The sequence below is a fragment of the Podarcis gaigeae genome (genome assembly GCF_964106915.1).
Source record: "Podarcis gaigeae genome assembly, chromosome: 3".
Classification (NCBI taxonomy): domain Eukaryota; kingdom Metazoa; phylum Chordata; class Lepidosauria; order Squamata; family Lacertidae; genus Podarcis; species Podarcis gaigeae.
In genome coordinates, this window is record NC_139680.1 from 81,905,590 (window position 1) to 81,925,471 (window position 19,882).

At 46.9% G+C, this 19,882-nt stretch overlaps 1 protein-coding gene across 3 annotated transcripts in view; it reads right to left on the reverse strand.

Annotated features, from left to right (window-relative positions):
- Positions 1-19,882, reverse strand: part of EIF2AK2 (eukaryotic translation initiation factor 2 alpha kinase 2) — a 29,862-nt gene that overhangs the window by 4,815 nt on the left and 5,165 nt on the right. Inside the window, exons 6-15 of one of the 3 annotated variants that reach the window (XM_083732470.1) lie at positions 19,622-19,719; positions 18,198-18,275; positions 10,134-10,209; positions 8,990-9,024; positions 8,754-8,825; positions 7,658-7,777; positions 6,804-6,929; positions 5,482-5,662; positions 4,751-4,885; positions 3,905-4,003 (exon numbers count right to left, since the gene is read on the reverse strand). In XM_083732470.1, coding sequence (XP_083588596.1) covers positions 3,905-4,003; positions 4,751-4,885; positions 5,482-5,662; positions 6,804-6,929; positions 7,658-7,777; positions 8,754-8,825; positions 8,990-9,024; positions 10,134-10,209; positions 18,198-18,275; positions 19,622-19,719 — 1,020 coding nt within the window. Of the gene's footprint in view, positions 1-3,904; positions 4,004-4,750; positions 4,886-5,481; positions 5,663-6,803; positions 6,930-7,657; positions 7,778-8,753; positions 8,826-8,989; positions 9,025-10,133; positions 10,231-18,197; positions 18,276-19,621; positions 19,720-19,882 lie in introns of all 3 variants that reach the window. The other 2 variants (XM_083732469.1, XM_083732471.1) reach the window with 2 other exon arrangements.

Below are 19,882 nucleotides of genomic sequence, written 5' to 3' on the forward strand. Positions count from 1 at the left end.
TCCTGAGTACCACTTAGGTGGGTCATTAGGTGTGGATTAGTTGCTAAAGTCTTTGTGTCTTGACCTCTTGAACTTTGTGAAGAGTTTTCCTGAGAAGATGGCTGTATTGCACTTAGTTGTGCTTTGGCTTGGCTTCGTGTATAGGGGCGAGCTGTGGTTTTGTGGCTTGTGTCAGCCAGATCTGTGTAGGGATTGCAGGGGGGTGCAGCATCCGGAGGTGCCACCATGGATTGGCTACTGGATGGTGTCAGTAATTCATCTGTGGAGAGGGTCTGGGTTTGGGTCTGGTGTGGTTGATTGGTGTTGGCGTTCTGTGTGCCTCTGGATCTGGTGTCAGTTTTTGTGGGGAGGGCTAATTTCCAGATGTCTGGCAAGCGGGATGTGTCGTCACGCTTGTTCATGTTGTGAGGGTGTTTCTCTATCTCGATGGCTTCCATGATTATTCTCTTGTGGTGATGTTCCGTGTTAAAGAGCAATTTGGAATCTGCAAAATTAATTTCGTGTCCTGTTTCTTTCATGTGTTGGAAAAGAGAGGAAGTTTTTTCTTCTTTTTTGACGGCATTCTTGTGTTCTGCGATACGTGCATTTATTCGTCTGTTTGTTTGTCCAATGTACGTGGCTGGGCAGACTATGGAAATAGACTATGGAAATAGAAGCCAACAACCAACTTCCCTTCCTTGACGTCCTAATCTACAAAAAACCTGATGGCTCCCTAGGACACACTATCTACCAGAAAAAAACACACACCAACCGCTACTTACATGCACAATCACACCACCACCCTGCACAAATAAACTCCGTAGCCAAGACTCTCATCTCCAGAACCAAACGCCTGGCTGACAAAGACCACTTGACAACTGAGTTACAGAATCTCTCAAATGTGTTAATTGCCAATGGATACCAGCAAAACAGGATTACGAAGCTAATCCAAAAGGAAACACCCCCCAAAAACCAAGACACAGAAGAAAACAATGGCATGGCCCTCCTTCCTTATATCAAGGGCACTACAGATAAAATTAGCAAAATCCTCCATAAACACAATATCAAAACAGCCTTTTGCACCAACCAAAAAATAGCCAATATCCTCAGAAACCCCAAGGATAAAATCCAGTTGGAAAACCAAGGGATCTATGAAATACCCTGCAAAGTCTGCCCAGCCACGTACATTGGACAAACAAACAGACGAATAAATGCACGTATCGCAGAACACAAGAATGCCGTCAAAAAAGAAGAAAAAACTTCCTCTCTTTTCCAACACATGAAAGAAACAGGACACGAAATTAATTTTGCAGATTCCAAATTGCTCTTTAACACGGAACATCACCACAAGAGAATAATCATGGAAGCCATCGAGATAGAGAAACACCCTCACAACATGAACAAGCGTGACGACACATCCCGCTTGCCAGACATCTGGAAATTAGCCCTCCCCACAAAAACTGACACCAGATCCAGAGGCACACAGAACGCCAACACCAATCAACCACACCAGACCCAAACCCAGACCCTCTCCACAGATGAATTACTGACACCATCCAGTAGCCAATCCATGGTGGCACCTCCGGATGCTGCACCCCCCTGCAATCCCTACACAGATCTGGCTGACACAAGCCACAAAACCACAGCTCGCCCCTATACACGAAGCCAAGCCAAAGCACAACTAAGTGCAATACAGCCATCTTCTCAGGAAAACTCTTCACAAAGTTCAAGAGGTCAAGACACAAAGACTTTAGCAACTAATCCACACCTAATGACCCACCTAAGTGGTACTCAGGATATCACTCAAGAAATCACTCAAGGTATCTCTCAAGTAATTAAGGAACAAAAGAAGAAAAGGCACACTAGCCTGGGAACTTCCTCTCTGCCCAGAACATTGGAGGCTAGACACCACACCCCCTCTACAGTATTTATAGGAACTCAAACATTGAGATCCCGCTCTGTTCCAGTAACAAGAAGCCGAAAGCACCAGTCTGAAGATGACGAGTGAGACCTCGTCGAAACGTCGCCTAGACACCCCAACTTTTACACGGGAAGACACCCGAGGACACCAAAACCTGCATATATATATATATATATATATATGCAGGTTTTGGTGTCCTCGGGTGTCTTCCCGTGTAAAAGTTGGGGTGTCTAGGCGACGTTTCGACGAGGTCTCACTCGTCATCTTCAGGCTGGTGCTTTCGGCTTCTTGTTACTGGAACAGAGCGGGATCTCAATGTTTGAGTTCCTATAAATACTGTAGAGGGGGTGTGGTGTCTAGCCCCCTCTACAGTATTTATAGGAACTCAAACATTGAGATCCCGCTCTGTTCCAGTAACAAGAAGCCGAAAGCACCAGCCTGAAGATGACGAGTGAGACCTCGTCGAAACGTCGCCTAGACACCCCAACTTTTACACGGGAAGACACCCGAGGACACCAAAACCTGCATTCCTGTACCCGTGAAAATCTACGAAAGCAAATATATATATATATATATATATATAGCAAATTACTTGGAGATTTGTGAATTTATAAATTAAAAGCAGTATATAAAGGTCTTAAATTAGGCTTCCTCAAACTCGGCCCTCCAGATGTTTTTGGCCTACAACTCGCATGATCCCTAGCTAGCAGGACCAGTGGTCTGGGATGATGGGAATTGTAGTCTCAAAACATCTGGGGGGTCAAGTTTGAAGGAGCCTGTTTTCAAAAAACAAACAAACATGAAGAACTCCTTCATGCCACGCATTTATTGGAGGGCCCTCGTGTGTACTCATAGGGGCTTCATTCAGGCATTCAAAGGACACATGAAAAGGGAGGGGCAGAGCCTGCCATTGCCCCTTCATCAAATTCATAAATCAAGTGAGAAAAATGCCTGAAGGGAGAGTTAATGATTACAACAAAGTCTGCAAATGGGATATTTTTCATTTTCATTTTCAAAGAACATTTGGGAGCAGAATGAGAAACATTAGTAGGACTCCATAACAGCTGGAGCACTTGCAGACTCTCAATGTTCTATGTCTCAATTCCATTTTCCAATTTAGTAAAACAACATTGCTTAAGGAACTGTTTGAAGGAAGGGGTGAATGGCTGGTTTGCATTTCCCATTCCTCAACAGGAGGAAAGGCTTATAATAAATTTGGATTGAGGTTCCTTTTGCAAAAAGGCACATGCCTCAGAAGCAGCCTCTTGAATTTATAGAAGCAAACCTTTCCTTGAGCAGGCCAGTTGGTGGCAATTCCTGAAAAGTTGTGGGTTTCTTTAGAAAGCAGTAACCTTAAACATAATACTTTTCAGATACAGGTTTTTAAAAATATAATTTGCTTGCTAAAAACCATGATGCTTTATGGGCTGGGGTGTAGTGGAGATTCTTGGTCTCAAATTGGGAAAGGGGAGGCAATGCATCTGAAACCCATGCCTTTCATCTCCCTGCACAACAAGCTCTATCTGGCCTGCTCTCTCATGGTGTGTATCTGCGAGAGGGAGTGACAGAGCAGGAGCAAGAAAGACAAGAGCAAAGCAAATTTCTGGCGACCTAGAATGGAGATGTACCATTTATACAAGCTGCATTTGTATCACGCAAAACAACTGCCAGCATCTAAGGCAACAAACCTGCATCCTGTGTGCTCTGTGGTAAGTGGATGGAGGAGGCAGCGGCCAGTTGGTTGTTCTCCCCAGCAAAACCTCCCCTGTCCCCCTAACAACTCTGCTGCTATTCCCCAGACTATGAAGGAAGGAGCGCCAAGAGGTCAGCTTTTCTAGACCACTGTCCATTAGCAAGAATGCATAGACACATGAACATGTCCCTTCATCCTTCTGTCCTGCCCCTTTCACCCACTCAACTGTTTGGAGCCCTGGTTGTGCATACATATTTTCTATACATTTCTGAGAAAAAATATGTGCTGTTAACAAAACTTTTCAGATTTACCTCATGTTTCTCATGACAAGTTTGGAATGTGTAAAGCATTTCGAATAAAATTAATCCTAACGGAAAGATATCCACTTCCTTTCCGTATTTGTTCCCCACCTGTGAACAATGCAAACATGAACACATTAGGTTATAAGAACATGCTCTAACAGGAACTTTTCATAGAGCTTAAGCATATAGGCCTTATGCACTTCAAAGCACATTTTGACATTTTTTTCCTGAAAACTAACTACAGGATCAAGGCAGTTGGTTCTTTCCCAATTCTCCACTCAGTCATTAAGCTAGCAGAATGACTTGGAGATGGCCATTCCCTTAGCCTAACCTTAGAGGAGTTGTTGTTGTAATAATGGGGTGGTGATGGTGGTGATGAATGAATGAATCTTTATTTCTGTCAGCCATCGGCCATAGCAATAAAACAATACGATATAAAAAGAATAGAAATAAAAAGTTAATTATATAAAATACATTTTAGGGTTTTGAATCAGTAGTCAAATAGTGGATCTTATTCTGATTGCCCCAGCTAAAAACCTTGCAACCTTTGCTGTCACCTGCTCATCTTGATCTGCCAAGAGAAAGGACACTGTGGCAGTGGTTGGGCACCACGGAATAGACAATAAAAGAGGGGTGATAATCTCATTCCTCATGTCTTTATAAAGAGGGTAAGCCAGAAGGGCATGCACCACCGATTCGGTACTGCCATCTCCACAGGGGCATAAGCTATTTTCGTGGGGGTGATGATGATGATGGTCACTCTGGGTGTGCACTTGTGTACGCAGAACAAATTTACAACTGCCCTTGGAGAAAAGTGCCATTGCAAATGCATGGATCCAATATTAAAAGTATTACCTGTTCAGGAGCCATGTATAGTGGTGTTCCCCTCTTTTCTGTTCGCTGTAATGAATGGTCATCTACACCTGTGGTTACCAGCCCAAAATCACCAATTTTTATTTTATTGTCTCTGGACATTAATATATTTATTGGCTGGGGGGAGGGAAGAGAGAAACAAAAAAACAAAATATTCAGATGTAAAAGTCATTAAACTCTGGGTGAGTCATCATGGTCTACTCAACAGTTATCCTGCAGTGTCTGAACCACCTCAGCTTCTTATTTGCTTTTTTAAAGAATCTGCTGTGCCTTTCAAGTTCCCCTCCAAATGAAAACGTTCCAGATTAAGCCCACCCCCAATACAACTGAAATAATAAAATAAAATTAAATACATCAATTGAATTATTAGCAGGAGAGCAAATAAAACAAGTGGGTCAGCTTTAAAATACCTTGCCACAGCAAGAGATGAGGTAGTATTGATCTAAAAGTAATGATGTTATGAAGAAGTGTTGGTCTGAAATTACCTCCATGTGGAATTCATGCCAATTGCAATACTGAGAAGCCTACATGGACCCAACCTAACAATACTGGATGACAATTGAAGAAGAGGAACCAAAAACTGATGCTATGCCAAAAATTTCTCCTGAGGTTTTTCTTACCATTTGCCATTTATGAGAAATAAAGGAATGAAATAGTTCATATTTAACTTTTTATCATTCACAGCTGATATTGTAATCGTCTCATCTGCATACCTTGAGATCTCGATGAATTAAGTTTTGAGAATGAATATATGCGACCCCTTCCACTATTTGCTGGAATTTAATTTTGGCATCTTCATGATAGCTTTCCTTTGCACATTCCTTACTAATCCAATCTTTAAGTGTCCCCTTTTCACAATATTCCATCACTATGAAAAGGCAGTCAGCTTCCACCCTGCAAAAAATAAAACAGATGACTGATCCAAGCACCTTGTTCACATCCTCAAGGTTTACTAACTCATCCAACACAACAAGACTAAACAGTGCTCTGTAACCCTTTAGATTCATCTGCTGTAACAGCAGTCATGATCCCGGGTGGGGAGAGGTGTGCAAGCGATTTTATCCTCGAAACACAGACAGCTACCATCAGTTTTGCCACCTCCTTTGGGCTAGACTATAAGAGGCCCTGCACTACCTGGAAAATCTATGCTGGATGGCACAATGAGGATGCAATGGAGGCAGCAAAGCAGGGAGGCTAAAAATCAAAGTTTTTAAAAAATTTAAATTGGATTTTTTTAAAAAAAATTAAACCGGATTTTTAAAATAAAATGCTTTTGGAGGAAAAATATTTCTTTAAAATAGTTTTCTACTTAAGTTACATTATAGTCTCTAAAGACTATTCATCATGAAATAAGGATTTGTTTTAGGTTTTTCATGTTTGCTAAAACTCAGTGTAAGTTTTTTTATTATTGTTGTTTAGCTGGTAAAATGTACGCCTAGCCACTGAGGTCACCAGGGCCTCTAGTGAGAGAGTTGGATCCTAGCACCATCATATTTATTTATGGGAAATGATTCTGGGACCAAGAGAATTTACCTACAGCTACATCTGTTCTTAGAGTTAGGCAGTGAACTGACAAGCAAAACATAGTGATAAATAAAATAAATTAAAAAGATGCCAGTTCCTAAAGTGAAGCCACTGCCAAAATGCTTAGTTTATGTCTTTAATTTGTCCAAGGGTCTTAGGGCAATAACATTAACAACGCAAAATTTAGAATAGGAACTCAATAAAAATGATCCCCCACAAAAAATAATAAACATCAGCTAGTGGGAGGGGGTGGAGGAGGAGAAAGCGAGTTGCCAGCCTTTTGCTCCGTCTTTTGAGTGCTAAGCACAGGCCTGACAGCCAGTTGACTCTCAGGCACTTCTGAACCCTATGCAAGTGATTCTGACAGGTGGGCAAGAGAACCCAACTATCAACATGGGATGTCACAAAGCTGATCTGGCCAATAAAGCCAAAATCTTATCCACCCCTGGTTTACGCAAAAAACAAGAATACACGGCACCTTAGAGAGATTCTAATTACGCAGTGGAATTACCTCTGGTCACTATCCTCTGGCGATGGCATATTATCTTTCCCAATCCAACAATTATAATATCGAACAATATATTCATGCTCAAGCTTTGCTAAGGCTTGTACTTCCTTTTTTGATTCTTCTTCTCCTCTGGTTTGGGGTGGGGGAAGGGGGTCAGAAGGGGAAAAGAGTATTGTTAAAAATGTATGCAAAACAAACCCTAAATATGTGAACAGGTAATTCACAACTTACATGCATTTAACCTGTACCCATTCAAAGTTATGTGTGTGACAAATTAAAATAAAAAATAAAAGGGGGAGGCAAAAAAGACTTTGGCAATGGTCCACCCGCCATTGGACCCAATGTATTTTGACTATATGCGATTTTGGTTCTACATGCTGTACCCGGTACGTAACCCCAGCTTAAGTTGAGAGTGGCCTGTACTGTAAAGAGGATTATTTTTAGACCACTTTTTTAAAAAGGGCTTCTGATTTGGAATGCTTAGGTTGACTCTGAATAGAATTTAATTGGATGCAACCATAGTTATTCTTGTTACAACATAGAGCCCAGGAACAGAAAGGCAAATGGCATGTCCTTAACCCAGTCACTTGTTCATGCATTAGCACAGTGGTTGATGGACTTCAACTCCCATCAGCCCTGGTCAGCCCTGGTCATCCAGGGATGATGGCACTACATTGACTACTCCTGCATTAGCAACTGAGCCACTGTTGAGCCTAACTCTTTTAAACTTTGACTTACAGTGCCCCGTAATTCCTCTAAAATTAGAACTAAAATAATTTCACATGTGGAAAACAGCACAAATTGTTAAAGCTTAAATTAGCTTAAATAAAATAATAAGCAAACACAAGGTAACTTACACAAGAAGCTTGACTCGTTTGACAGCTAATAATCGACCATCAAAGAAATGTTTTGCCTTGAAAACGGTTCCATATCCACCAGATTTAATTTTCTGTATATCTTCAAATTCGTCCAGAAACCTGGTTCCAAAAATGAAGGCAAGTCTTAGTGTTAAATGTCAAAATCCTTGAAAAGTGTTACAATGGCAATATAGCCGCAACAATCATTAATTTAATGATGAAATAAAGGCACACAGCCAAGGTATCCAAGCAGACTAGAAGTGGGTATATCTGCTGTCATTCATGGAATGCACAAGGCAGCTATCAGATGCTGCTGTGGCTGCTCGAGAGTAACCAGGCAAGACTCCGACCTGTCTTTTACAGGCTTTATTCTTGGTGCAAACTATTTATAGTGAAGAGCGTCGTAAGTTCATGGCTGGCTCAATCGCTAGCAGAACCCGGGAGTGGTCGGTCTTTGTAACTCCCCCAGCATAAAAGTCGTGTCACCCCCAGCCTTTTTTGCCCCTCCCTGGACTGAAGACTACTGTACAGAATAGGCGCTGGCAAGGGTGTGATTCCCGCCTCTCCGGTTTGCTCAGGCTCGGTGTTAAGGCTCTCCTAGCATCCTCTGGTCCTTGCCCCTCTTCTCCACTGGAGCTGGGGCTTTCCTCCTCTCCAGAAAAGGAACTCCTTCGCAAGATCTTCGGAGGCTCCCTATAACACAACTGCCCTTCCATCTCTCGCCTCTGAGCTGATGGCAGTTCCCTGACAGCAGCTATCAATAATCAATAGTAAAAACAACAACAACAACTAACACACAATATTAAAAACAACAACACACACCAGCATAGCTCACACACAGAAAACAGCCACTCAATTAAACTACCAGCTTGTTAAAGGAGATCAGCTGTTGTAATTTGATCAGACCTTTTCATGACAGCAAATGGACAGGGACCAATGCGTGTGTTAAAATCACCAGCTACCACTAACGTGGACACGACTAGTTGCATTTTTGTCAGTACTTCACAAACCATCTTTCCACGTAGTCTCAATTCAATTCAAATTTCAAAGGTATAAAAGGTGAAACTTATTTTTTAAAAAATAAGGCTACCCTTACTTTTCATTGATGGTGTACTTGCTTTGCTTTCGATTCGGCTTTGAAAATTTCGGTGCCAATGGTGTCTCTCTTCTTAGGAAAGAAAAAAAATTGGAAATGAAACTTTGTAACACTTGAGCAGTAAACACAAGAACATCTGTAAGTACCCATTTACTTTAAGAAGTTAAATGATTTCCCCTAACTAACCGATAAATCAATTGAATGAAGGGCATCCATTTCAAAAGATGAATACATACTTTTTAGGTCTCACAGCAGAACCTTTGGGACTTGCCTATGGAAAAATCAAGAGGAAACAATTAATGTTGAAGTTCTACCACAGTGCCAAATACTTAAAACTCAAAAAACACCACTCAAAATCAGAATGCAGTTATTGTCAGGCATCAGAGTTCAAAAACAGGACCACTGCAGGTCAAGAATTTTTTTCCTGTTTCCTGAACCATACAAGGTCCTGGTTAGGAGGAAGCTCCCACTAGTTGGAGCTCCACAGACCTCAACTCAAACTCCCCAGATCTGAGGAGTTAAACAACCCAGGAAAATCAACCCCATGTGACTAGCTGCTTTATAGCTTCTGCACTTTGCCCCTTAGCTAGGGATGTAGAAGTTGATTTGATCCATTTCTTGTAATGGACTGACTTGACCTGATGAGCCTGAATTTGACTGGAACAAAACATCCATTTGGATTACACACTTCTTCACACTTTGCGATGAAGTTTCAGTGTACAAAGATTGCACACAAAAATACCTATTTTATGCAAAAGATGTTTAGAAAATGCTATTTTAGAGGGAAATGGGCGCAATGGCATTGAAAAAACTGTGTGTTTTACATTAAAAGTGTGAATAAAGGCAGACCATTGAAATACAGACTTTTTTGTGTTCTTCTTTTAAAAATTTCACACAAAATGGAACCGAACAGGCTACTCTTGAGGGCCAGTAACCTGAAATTGGGGAAGGGCTGTAGCTGAGTGGCAGAGCATCTTGCTTGGCATGTGGAAGGTCCCAGATTCCACCTCCAGGTTGGACTGGGAACATCCCATCTGAAACCTTAGAGGGTTGCTGCCAGTCAATGTGTACAGCACTGAGCAAGATGGACCACTGGTCTAACTCATTATAAGGCATATTCTGATATTCCAGTGGAATGGAATGAGCCCATCCCCTGCTCATCACTGTTGCCTGCCAGTTTTCCTTCTGTCTATTTCCTTGGTGTACCACCCTAGGAGCCATTTGGCAGAAAGGCAGTATACTTAAAATTACATCAGACTGACCAATGTATTTCAATTCAGTACTGACCTATAAGAAATTATAGCAGGATTAATATTTTAGCGCACACAAACAAGAGCAATAGTTAATACTGTCATGGCAATAGAAATTAAGTTTTCATACCAGAGAGGATGGAGAAGCTTCATTGAGCTGTATGGCACTAAACCGATTAGCAAGTTTGTCAGCTACATGGTTACAACTGGAATCCCGATCTGTACCACTACAGAAATATTTGAAACGAATGTCAGCATTATCTGCCATTTATGGAGGGCTATCTTGAACTGAAGTTTAGGGTGGGGAGGTAGTTCAGTTTATTTGTTTTGGTAAAGTATAAAAACGGTCCACCAAATAAAATATAGGCACATTTCTTGTATCAAAACCAGAAAGCATGCCCATTATGATCCCTGTGAGCGTAGCATATTTACTTAAACCTGCTCAACGATGCAAGCAAGACAAAGCATATGAAAAACACCACAGTGTATGTCAGGGGTTCAGAAGGAGAGACACAGAAGGGGGATCAAATGGAGAGTGAGGAGGAGGAGTACGAGGGGGGCACAGGCAGTGACAGTGGCCAGAGTTATTCCACAAGCCTCTCTAGCGAATCGGAGGACTCACAGAAGGGAGCGCCGGTGGCCAGAGCAAGGGAGATTCCAAGGGAGAAACCTCAAGAGGGAGGGGCCAGCGGGGAGTCCCTGAACAGCAGCTGGAGATCAGGGCCAGCGTCTCCACCAGAGCGCAGTGGGGAGGGGGAGTCCCAGGAGTCGGGACCAGTGTCCTCACCACCAGAGGGAGGAGAGGAGTCAGGTTTGGCAACACCCACATCAGGAAGCGGGGAAACGGTCAGAAGGAAAGTCATCGGCTGGGCGCGCGCGCCAAGTTCAAATGTACAGGAGCGCGGCACAGCGGGGAGCCCGGGAAGGGAGCCAGGTCCTAAAGCCCGCCGGAGGGAGGGGCAAGACTCAGGAGGCTCCGCGTCAGAGGAGTCCAGGAAGGAGGGAACCCCAGAGGGCAGAAGGACCCAACGCAGGAAAGAGCAGCGCAAGAGGTGGAGCCGGGCTAGAATCTTAAACTGGTGTGGGTGGAGCAGTGAGTCAGAGGGGACTTAGCCGGTCTAGCGTTAAGACGTGGGCCTGCGCGCCCAGAGCTTGGAAATGGAAACTAAACTTCAATAAAGACTTTTGTATATAATATCCACTGGGCGTTGGTCCTCTGTGAGCTGGGACCTAGCGGCAGTCCTGACAGTAAGTCCCCTCTCTATTTTCACCAATTTTGCAACCTCGTGGAGTGCGGGAAAGCAGCGAGGGGTGAAGATTGGTGCTTCGCGAGCTCACGAAAAACAGGGAAATGACTACCGAAGAGAGGATAGCGAGTTTGCAAAACGCAGTGACGCAGTTGACTGCAGAAATTGCGGCTTCCAGAAAGAAAGAACAGGAAGCAGCTGCTGCCTGCCAGGATCTGCGAACCAGGTTAGAAGTGCTAAGTACACAGAGGCTACCGGCCACCAGACCAGAAGGGATTGGGCTGGGAAACAGAGGAGGGAGCCTGGTATCTCACTTCAATGGGGACCTGCAGGAGTATCCTAACTTCAGAGCAGATGTAATTTATGCATTGCAGCTGCTTGACAAAGACTTTAAAAATGAGGAAGAGAGAGTGGGATTTATTATTTCGCATTTACGGGGGGAGGCAAAATCGTGGCTGCGCAATCTATGGAGAGACAAGGATCCAGCCCTCCAAAATGCGGCTGCCTTCATTAAAGTGATGGATGCGTGTTTTTTATCTGAGATTGATGTGGATATCGCTAGGAGGGAGATTCACGGACTAAGACAAGGTAAAGCCACTGTGAGGCAATATCATTCACGTTTTTTCGGATTGGTGAATGTACTAGCCTGGGAGAAAGAATCGCCTGCCGTCAGAGACCTGTTCTGGGAGGGGTTGAGCGGAGCTGTGAAAGACGAGATCGCAAGGGGGGGAAGACCCCAAACCACCAAGGACGTGGTGGAACGGGCACTCTCCATTGGGGTTCGGTTGGAAGGACGCCCTTGGGGCAAGGAGGAAGGGCATTTGGGACGCACGCCAGCGAGAGGACTGCCTCCCTTCCCCAAGGAGGCGGCGCGCGCTCGATCCATGCCTCCGCTGGGAGGGGGAGAGGAGCCGATGGAGATAGGTGGTGCTAAGGCTCACTCCACAGTCGGAGCCCTAACTCCGGGAGCAGTCAAGATGAAGCCTCCTAGAGGAACCAGGAAGTGCTACATCTGCGACAGTGCTCAGCATATGGCAAAAGAGTGTCCCCAGTGGTTTCACAAGCATACTGCAGCCGCAGCGACAGTAACAGACGCAATTCAGCAGAGGGAGTCGCAGCAGGAAAACTCCACTGTCTGGCTGGAGATGGCGTCTCTGGGGACCAGCCAGACAAGTCAGTGAAGCAATCCCCAGGGATCTTACAGCCCACCGACCCCCTCCCACCCAAACCAGTAGTGCAGCTCACCGCATCCCTTCAGCTCCCCAATGGGCTACTTGTGGAAATTCCCATCACCATCGACTCGGGGAGCAATGCAGATTTTATAGACATGCAGTTCATCCAGCAACATGGCATAGCCCTTCTGCCAGCGGCGGTACCTCTGAAAGTCGTCACAGTGGACGGCAGGGAGCTACTGGGAGGGCAAGTGCTACAGCAGACGCCGCCAATGGTGATGCGCATTGGAAACCACCGTGAGGTCATCAGCTTCAACGTCACCCGCCTGTCAGACACGCCCATAGTGTTGGGAATGAGTTGGCTGGATAGGCACAGCCCGGCATTAGCTTGGTACCAGCGGCAACTGACCTTCGGCTCCTCTTACTGCGCAGAACACTGCATCCTGGCGGACTTGGAAGATGAGGGGCACGAGGATGGACCACAGCTGAACTTGGGCATGTTGCAAGCGGTGCCTAACAAATACAAGGAGTTTTTGGAGGTCTTCTGCGAGAAAGAGGCGGATAAGCTGCCTCCCCACAGACCCTACGACTGCAAGATCGACCTCCTGCCCGGGGCGACGCTCCCGACGGGGAAACTGTACTCCATGTCTGAGGATGAATTGCAAGAGCTCAGGGAGTTCATAGATCACAACCTGAAGCGGGGATTCATCCGGGAGTCCAAGGCGGCAGGAGGCAGTCCCGTGTTCTTTGTAAAGAAGAGGGATACGCCCCAGAAGAGGCTGGTCGTTGATTTCCGCGTCTTGAACCTCAAGACCAAGCCGTCAGCCTTCCCTATGCCCAAGATCGATGACCTGCTGGCGACGGTGAGGAAGGGTCGCATCTTTACCAAGTTGGATCTGCGCGGAGCGTACAATCTCATTCGCGTACGGGAAGGTGACAAGTGGAAAACAACCATGTTTACGCTGCTGGGCACTTATGAATACAGAGTTATGCCTTTTGGATTAAAAAATGGTTCCCACTGCTTTCAAGCCTTCATGCATCATGTCTTGGCGGGTCTCCTCTACAAGAAGTGCGTCTGCTTCCTGGATGACATCCTGATCTTCTCGGAATCGCCGGAGGCTCACGAGAGAGATGTTAGGGAAGTTCTGCAGAGGCTGCGGGAGCACAGGCTGTACGCCAAGCTGGAGAAGTGCCAGTTCGACAAGACGGAGGTGGATTTCTTGGGCTAAAAACTGTCCGACAAGGGACTGGCTATGGACGGTGCCAAGGTACGTGCAGTACTGGACTGGAAGAGCCCACGCAATAGGAAGGAAGTACAGAGGTTTGTCGGTTTTGCCAACTTTTATCGCAAGTTCATCAAGGGTTTCGCCATGCAGACAGCGGCCATCACCGACACCCTCAGTTCCAAGAAGAAGAGGTTCATCTGGACGGAGCAGGCAGAGCAGTCCTTTCAGAAGCTCAAGCAGCTCTTCGCTTCCGAGGAGAACCTACTGCACGTAAATCCCAGCAGGCCCATGAGAGTGGAGACGGACGCCTCAGACAGGGCCGTGGGAGCCGTTCTGTTGCAGCAAGACCACCAGGGGGACTGGAGGCCCTGCGCTTTCTACTCCAGAAAACTCAGCAAAGCGGAGCAGAACTACACCATCTGGGACAGGGAGTTGCTGGCCATACATGCAGCCTTCAAGGCGTGGCGGCACTTCCTCGTCGGAGCCAAGCACACGGTGCAGGTCCGCACAGACCATAAGAACTTGGAGTACTGGCGCACGGCGAGGTTCCTGAACCAGCGACACATCCGCTGGGCGGAGTTCTTTGCAGATTTCGACTTCAGAATTGAGTACATCCCAGGAAACAGCAACGTCTTGGCGGACGCGCTGTCCAAAAAACCGCAGTATCTGGAGGCAGAGGCACCGGCGGCGGCCAAGCACATTTTCACACCACAGGCGTGGGCATGCGCGTCAGCCACGGTGGACCTGGACGCGGTGCGCCGCGCGCTGCAAACGGACTCGTTCGCCCGAGCCAAGATGGAGGAGGTGTGCAGTGGCAAGGCGAGGGGCGACGAATTCCAAGTGCGCGACGGCCTGCTCCTACGCAAGGGAGTCCTCTACGTACCAGGAGACAGCCTCCGCGCGAAGGTCCTGCAACAGCTGCACGACGCGCCCAGCGCGGGGCACTTCGGCAAGGAGAAGACGGTGGACTTAGTAGCCAGAGACTTTTGGTGGCCTAAGATGCGGGGGGATGTCGCGGACTATGTCAATAGGTGCGACACCTGCCAAAGGGCTAAGCCTGTGCACCAGCCGCCGGCGGGCCTGTTGGAACCGCTACAGACACCGTTCGTACCGTGGGAGAGGGTGGCCCTGGACTTTGTCACAGATCTACCCAGCTCAAGGGGCAAGACGGCAGTGCTCGTGGTAGTGGACCTGTTCACCAAGATGGCCCACTTCATTCCGTGCGCGAAGGTGGCCACGGCCGAGCAGACCGCTAAGATGTTCATAGACCATGTGTTCAAGGTGCACGGCCTACCACGGTCTATTTTGTCCGACCGGGGGCGCCAGTTCATCTCCAACTTCTGGCAAAAGCTGATGGGATTCCTGAACGTCAAGGTCAGCCTGGCGTCGGCAAGACACCCGCAAACTAACGGGCAGGCGGAAAGGGTCAACGCCATCATGCAGCAGTACCTGAGATGCTACGCGAACCAGCAGCCATCGACCTGGGTGGACTATCTACCGTTGGCCGAGTTTGCCTACAACAACACGAAGCACGGGTCCACGGGGGTGACACCATTTTTCGCCAACTACGGGAGGCATCCCAGAACCTTCCCGGGTCTGGACACAGTGCGGGAGGGGGAGCCACAGGGAGCAGAGGACGTGGCAGCGGAGTTGCAGGAGATCCACGAGCAGCTCAGGAGACAGTTAGAGTTGGCAAAACAGGCTTACAAAGTGCAGGCAGATCGACACAGGAGGGTTGGGGAGGACATCCAGGTGGGAGACTGGGTCTGGTTGGCAGCACAAGCAGTTCCAGCCAGATCGTTAGCCAAGAAGAAACTAGGGCACAAGCAGCTAGGGCCTTACCAAGTAGAGGCGCAGATCAACCCAGTGGCCTTCCGGTTGACACTCCCGGAGGGTTCCAGAATGCACCCGGTCTTTCATAGATCAGTGCTCACGCCCTACAGAGAGCCCCACAGGTTTCAAGCACCGGGGAAGGCGCCAGACCCGCTCAGAGAAGCGCCCAAAAAAGGGGGGTCGCCGAAAGGGGAGCCACTTAATGAAGCCACTGAGATTTTAGACTCAAGGTGGGGGGAGGACGGGATTGAATATCTTCTCGCCACAGAGGACACCCCGGCCAGCGCCAACAGGTGGGTGCCGGATTACGCAGTGGAAGAGCAGTTGCTCAAGGAAGAATTCCACACACTTTTCCCGCACAAGCCTATGCCGGCGGGCTTTTTCGAGGATTGTTTGTTCACACCCACACTCTCGGCCAGCACTTTCCGGGGTTTCTCGTCAGCTGAGGACTCGGCTCCGGGAGGCAGCTCCCCGGAGGGATCGCTTTCAGGTTTTGGCACGGGGGGATCTTATTGGTGGGAGGACCAACCCGAAGTGGGCTGGCGCAGAGACATGCCGAAGGGGCCCTGGGAGGTGGACCCCCATCAAGCAACAGGGGGAGGAGGGCTCTTGGGTGATTTGGGGTCGAGCTCAGATTTCGAGCACACCGCGCAGGAGATGGAAGTGGAGGAGGTCGTCGTCGACGAGCCCATGGGGGACTTCCCGGACTTATCTCGATGGTTGCAAGCCTCAGGGGACGAGCTGTATCCTGGACTCACCCCTACAACAATGGAGCACCCGGAACCCGCACCGGAAGAGGGGGAGGGGGGAAGGGGGGCTTCGAGGGGGGGATGGATGTCAGGGGTTCAGAAGGAGAGACACAGGAGGGGGAGCAAATGGAGAGTGAGGAGGAGGAGTACGAGGGGGGCGCAGGCAGTGACAGTGGCCAGAGTTATTCCACAAGCCTCTCTAGCGAATCGGAGGACTCACAGAAGGGAGCGCCGGTGGCCAGAGCAAGGGAGATTCCAAGGGAGAAACCTCAAGAGGGAGGGGCCAGCGGGGAGTCCCTGAACAGCAGCTGGAGATCAGGGCCAGCGTCTCCACCAGAGCGCAGTGGGGAGGGGGAGTCCCAGGAGTCGGGACCAGTGTCCTCACCACCAGAGGGAGGAGAGGAGTCAGGTTTGGCAACACCCACATCAGGAAGCGGGGAAACGGTCAGAAGGAAAGTCACCGGCTGGGCGCGCGCGCCAAGTTCAAATGTACAGGAGCGCGGCACAGCGGGGAGCCCGGGAAGGGAGCCAGGTCCTAAAGCCCGCCGGAGGGAGGGGCAAGACTCAGGAGGCTCCGCGTCAGAGGAGTCCAGGAAGGAGGGAACCCCAGAGGGCAGAAGGACCCAACGCAGGAAAGAGCAGCGCAAGAGGTGGAGCCGGGCTAGAATCTTAAACTGGTGTGGGTGGAGCAGTGAGTCAGAGGGGACTTAGCCGGTCTAGCGTTAAGACGTGGGCCTGCGCGCCCAGAGCTTGGAAATGGAAACTAAACTTCAATAAAGACTTTTGTATATAATATCCACTGGGCGTTGGTCCTCTGTGAGCTGGGACCTAGCGGCAGTCCTGACAGTGTAACTTAGCATTAAAAAAGCATTTTCATTAAGGCCTCAGTTGTGCCCAGACTCTCCTAAGTTATGTTTCTAGTTCATGTTTTTGGAAAACACTTGCTCTTCCACATTCACTATCTCCTCTGCCTTAGGAGTGAGGACTGTTTTCCCGTCCGAGGGCCGCATTTCCTACTGGGCAATCTTTGGAGGGCCACATGCCCACGGCGGGCAGCGCCAGAGGCAAGAGTTGGCAGATCAAGGAATGCAAATGTTACCTTGGTACAGGAGGCTGGTTTCTATCCACATACATGCACCTCTGTATCCTGCATCCAGGCTAGCGCAAGGCATCACCAGAGTTCAATGATGTATTCCAGCCAGGCAGAAACACTTGGGGGCGTGAAGCTGGGCCAATGTGGCATGTGGCCTGAGGAGATTTCCAAGAGGCCTGGAGGGGTGCATTTGATCCCCATGCCTGCTCCAGGTCATGCAAATAACTCAGGTCTTTCCTAATCTTGATCAAGCAGAAATCCACTTCAGGTGCCATAAATGCTCTGAAGTCAAGAGAAGTCTGTTTGTATACTAGTGTGGGCCTCACTAGCTGGCCCTTGGGCCCCTCTCCAGATGACATCCCTCACTAGCTCTGCTCCACATCCTCCCCCAGTTCTTTTGCCTAGGCTGGAATGTATCCTTGAACTACAGGAACTTGTTTGCCTGGACACACACTTTCCTTATGCTCCTCCTAATCCAGCGGTCAGCAACCTTTTCCAGCCGCGGGCCAGTCCACCATCCCTCAGACCATGTGGTGGGCCAGACTATATTTTTTTGGGGGGGGTGAATGAATTCCTATGCCCCACAAATAACCCAGAGATGCATTTTAAATAAAAGCACATATTCTACTCATGTAAAAACATCGGGCAGGCCCCACAAATAACCCAGAGATGCATGCTGATTCTCGGACTGTCCGCGGGCCGGATTTAGAAGGTGATTGGGTCGCATCCAGCCCCCAGGCCTTAGGTTGCCTACCCCTGTCCTAATCCTTCCAAAAAGATGACAGAAATTGTAGACTAGATAAAGTCTGCAGACTCTCTCCTCAAGCACCATTTGTTTCTCCACTTTTAAATTGCCATTGAATTTGTTCCTTACTTTGAATATATACCGGAGCTCAGAAAAAGTATACTATCCGATTTGTTGGAAGCAAGGTCCACAGCCTCTTCAGCAGACCTGAAATACAAGTTTTCAAACAGCAGTTTTGAATTCTTTCAGTGTTTTCCTTCCATTTTGGTTTTAATTTATAACCAAAGGAAGAAAGGAACAAAAACGATTTAAGTAAGGAATAATTGATAACGTAAAACCAATTCTCAATGGTTCTCAAATACACTTCAATACCCTTTAAGTTTCTATTTAATAGTTTGGGTTATAAAGTTAAGTAATTATTTTGCTTGATTTCTGCATATCCTGTGGGGGAAAACCATAGAGAGGATGAGGAGAGCATTCACTTTACAGGGAAGGATCAAGACAAAATCATTTTCAGCAGATTGGTTTTCATAATTTCCATTATTCTTAAGGCTGATGAGCATACTGCCTGTCTTTCAGATTTCCATGGAATATCAATACAGTGGTACTTCGGGTTACATACGCTTCAGGTTACATACACTTCAGGTTAGAGACTCCACTAATCCAGAAATATTACCTCGGGTTAAGAACTTTGCTTCAGGATGAGAACAGAAATCGTGCTGCGGCGGCGCAGCAGCAGTGGGAGGCCCCATTAGCTAAAGTGGTGCTTCAGGTTAAGAACAGTTTCAGGTTAAGAACGGACCTCCGGAACGAATTAAGTACGTAACCAGAGGTACCACTGTATATGACATATTATACAAAAACAATTTGGTTTGCCTGTACATTTCAATAATTTCATTTATGATGTTACTTTTTCAGCAATTGTTATCTTTCAGCGGTTCCTGTGCAGCAACACTGTATTTTATTCTCCAAGAGATTTCTATTTTTGCACAGAGGATGATTTTGCTGCTTGCTATGATTTTTTTTTTTTTTTTAAAAAAGGCAACTCCATGGATTTAATGTCTGAATCAAAACCTTCAAGCAGGGATAACAACTTTAACTGAAGTGTATAACGAACAGGTTTTTCTAAGCTTGTATTTTCAGCTGCAACATACTTCCAAAAAACGGACTACTCTAAAGATTAGGCAGGGATAAAATCCATTTGAAGAACTTTTAACTACTGCATAAAGTGAAAGAGCAGCCCAGTTTACACACTAGACCACAAGTGGCTTGAAATAAGAGATCCACATACAGGCAAGATTAAAATACATTAGAAGTTGGCAAAATAAATAAGAGGACAATCTAACCTCCTGTGGGAAGGAGGGCCACAGCTGTGATACTACCATTAATAAAGCACTGTTTCAAAATTGCTACCAATCACACCTTCCTCTCCATTTACAAGGCTATGTTATACGTAAGTGTCCCTTTTGCTCATTATGGAATGCTATATTGTACAGCATTGCTATTAAATCAACAAAAAACAATTAGAATAAGAGTACTTTAAAGAGACGTACGTCCCAGATGCCTCTGGTGATGATTCTTGGGAATTACTGTGTGATGGATTTCTAGAACTATTTGTAGAACTATTTGGAAGGGAAGCACTTCTTTCTGCCTGAAAAACAATTCGGAATTATACCTTAACTGTGAATTTAAAAAAATCTACTGCAACAAAAAGTAACAATGGCAACGAAATGAAAGGGATTAAACCAGCCTTGGCCAACCCAGTTCAGTCCGGATGTTCTGGACTATAACTCTCAGTCAGTAGATTCTAATCC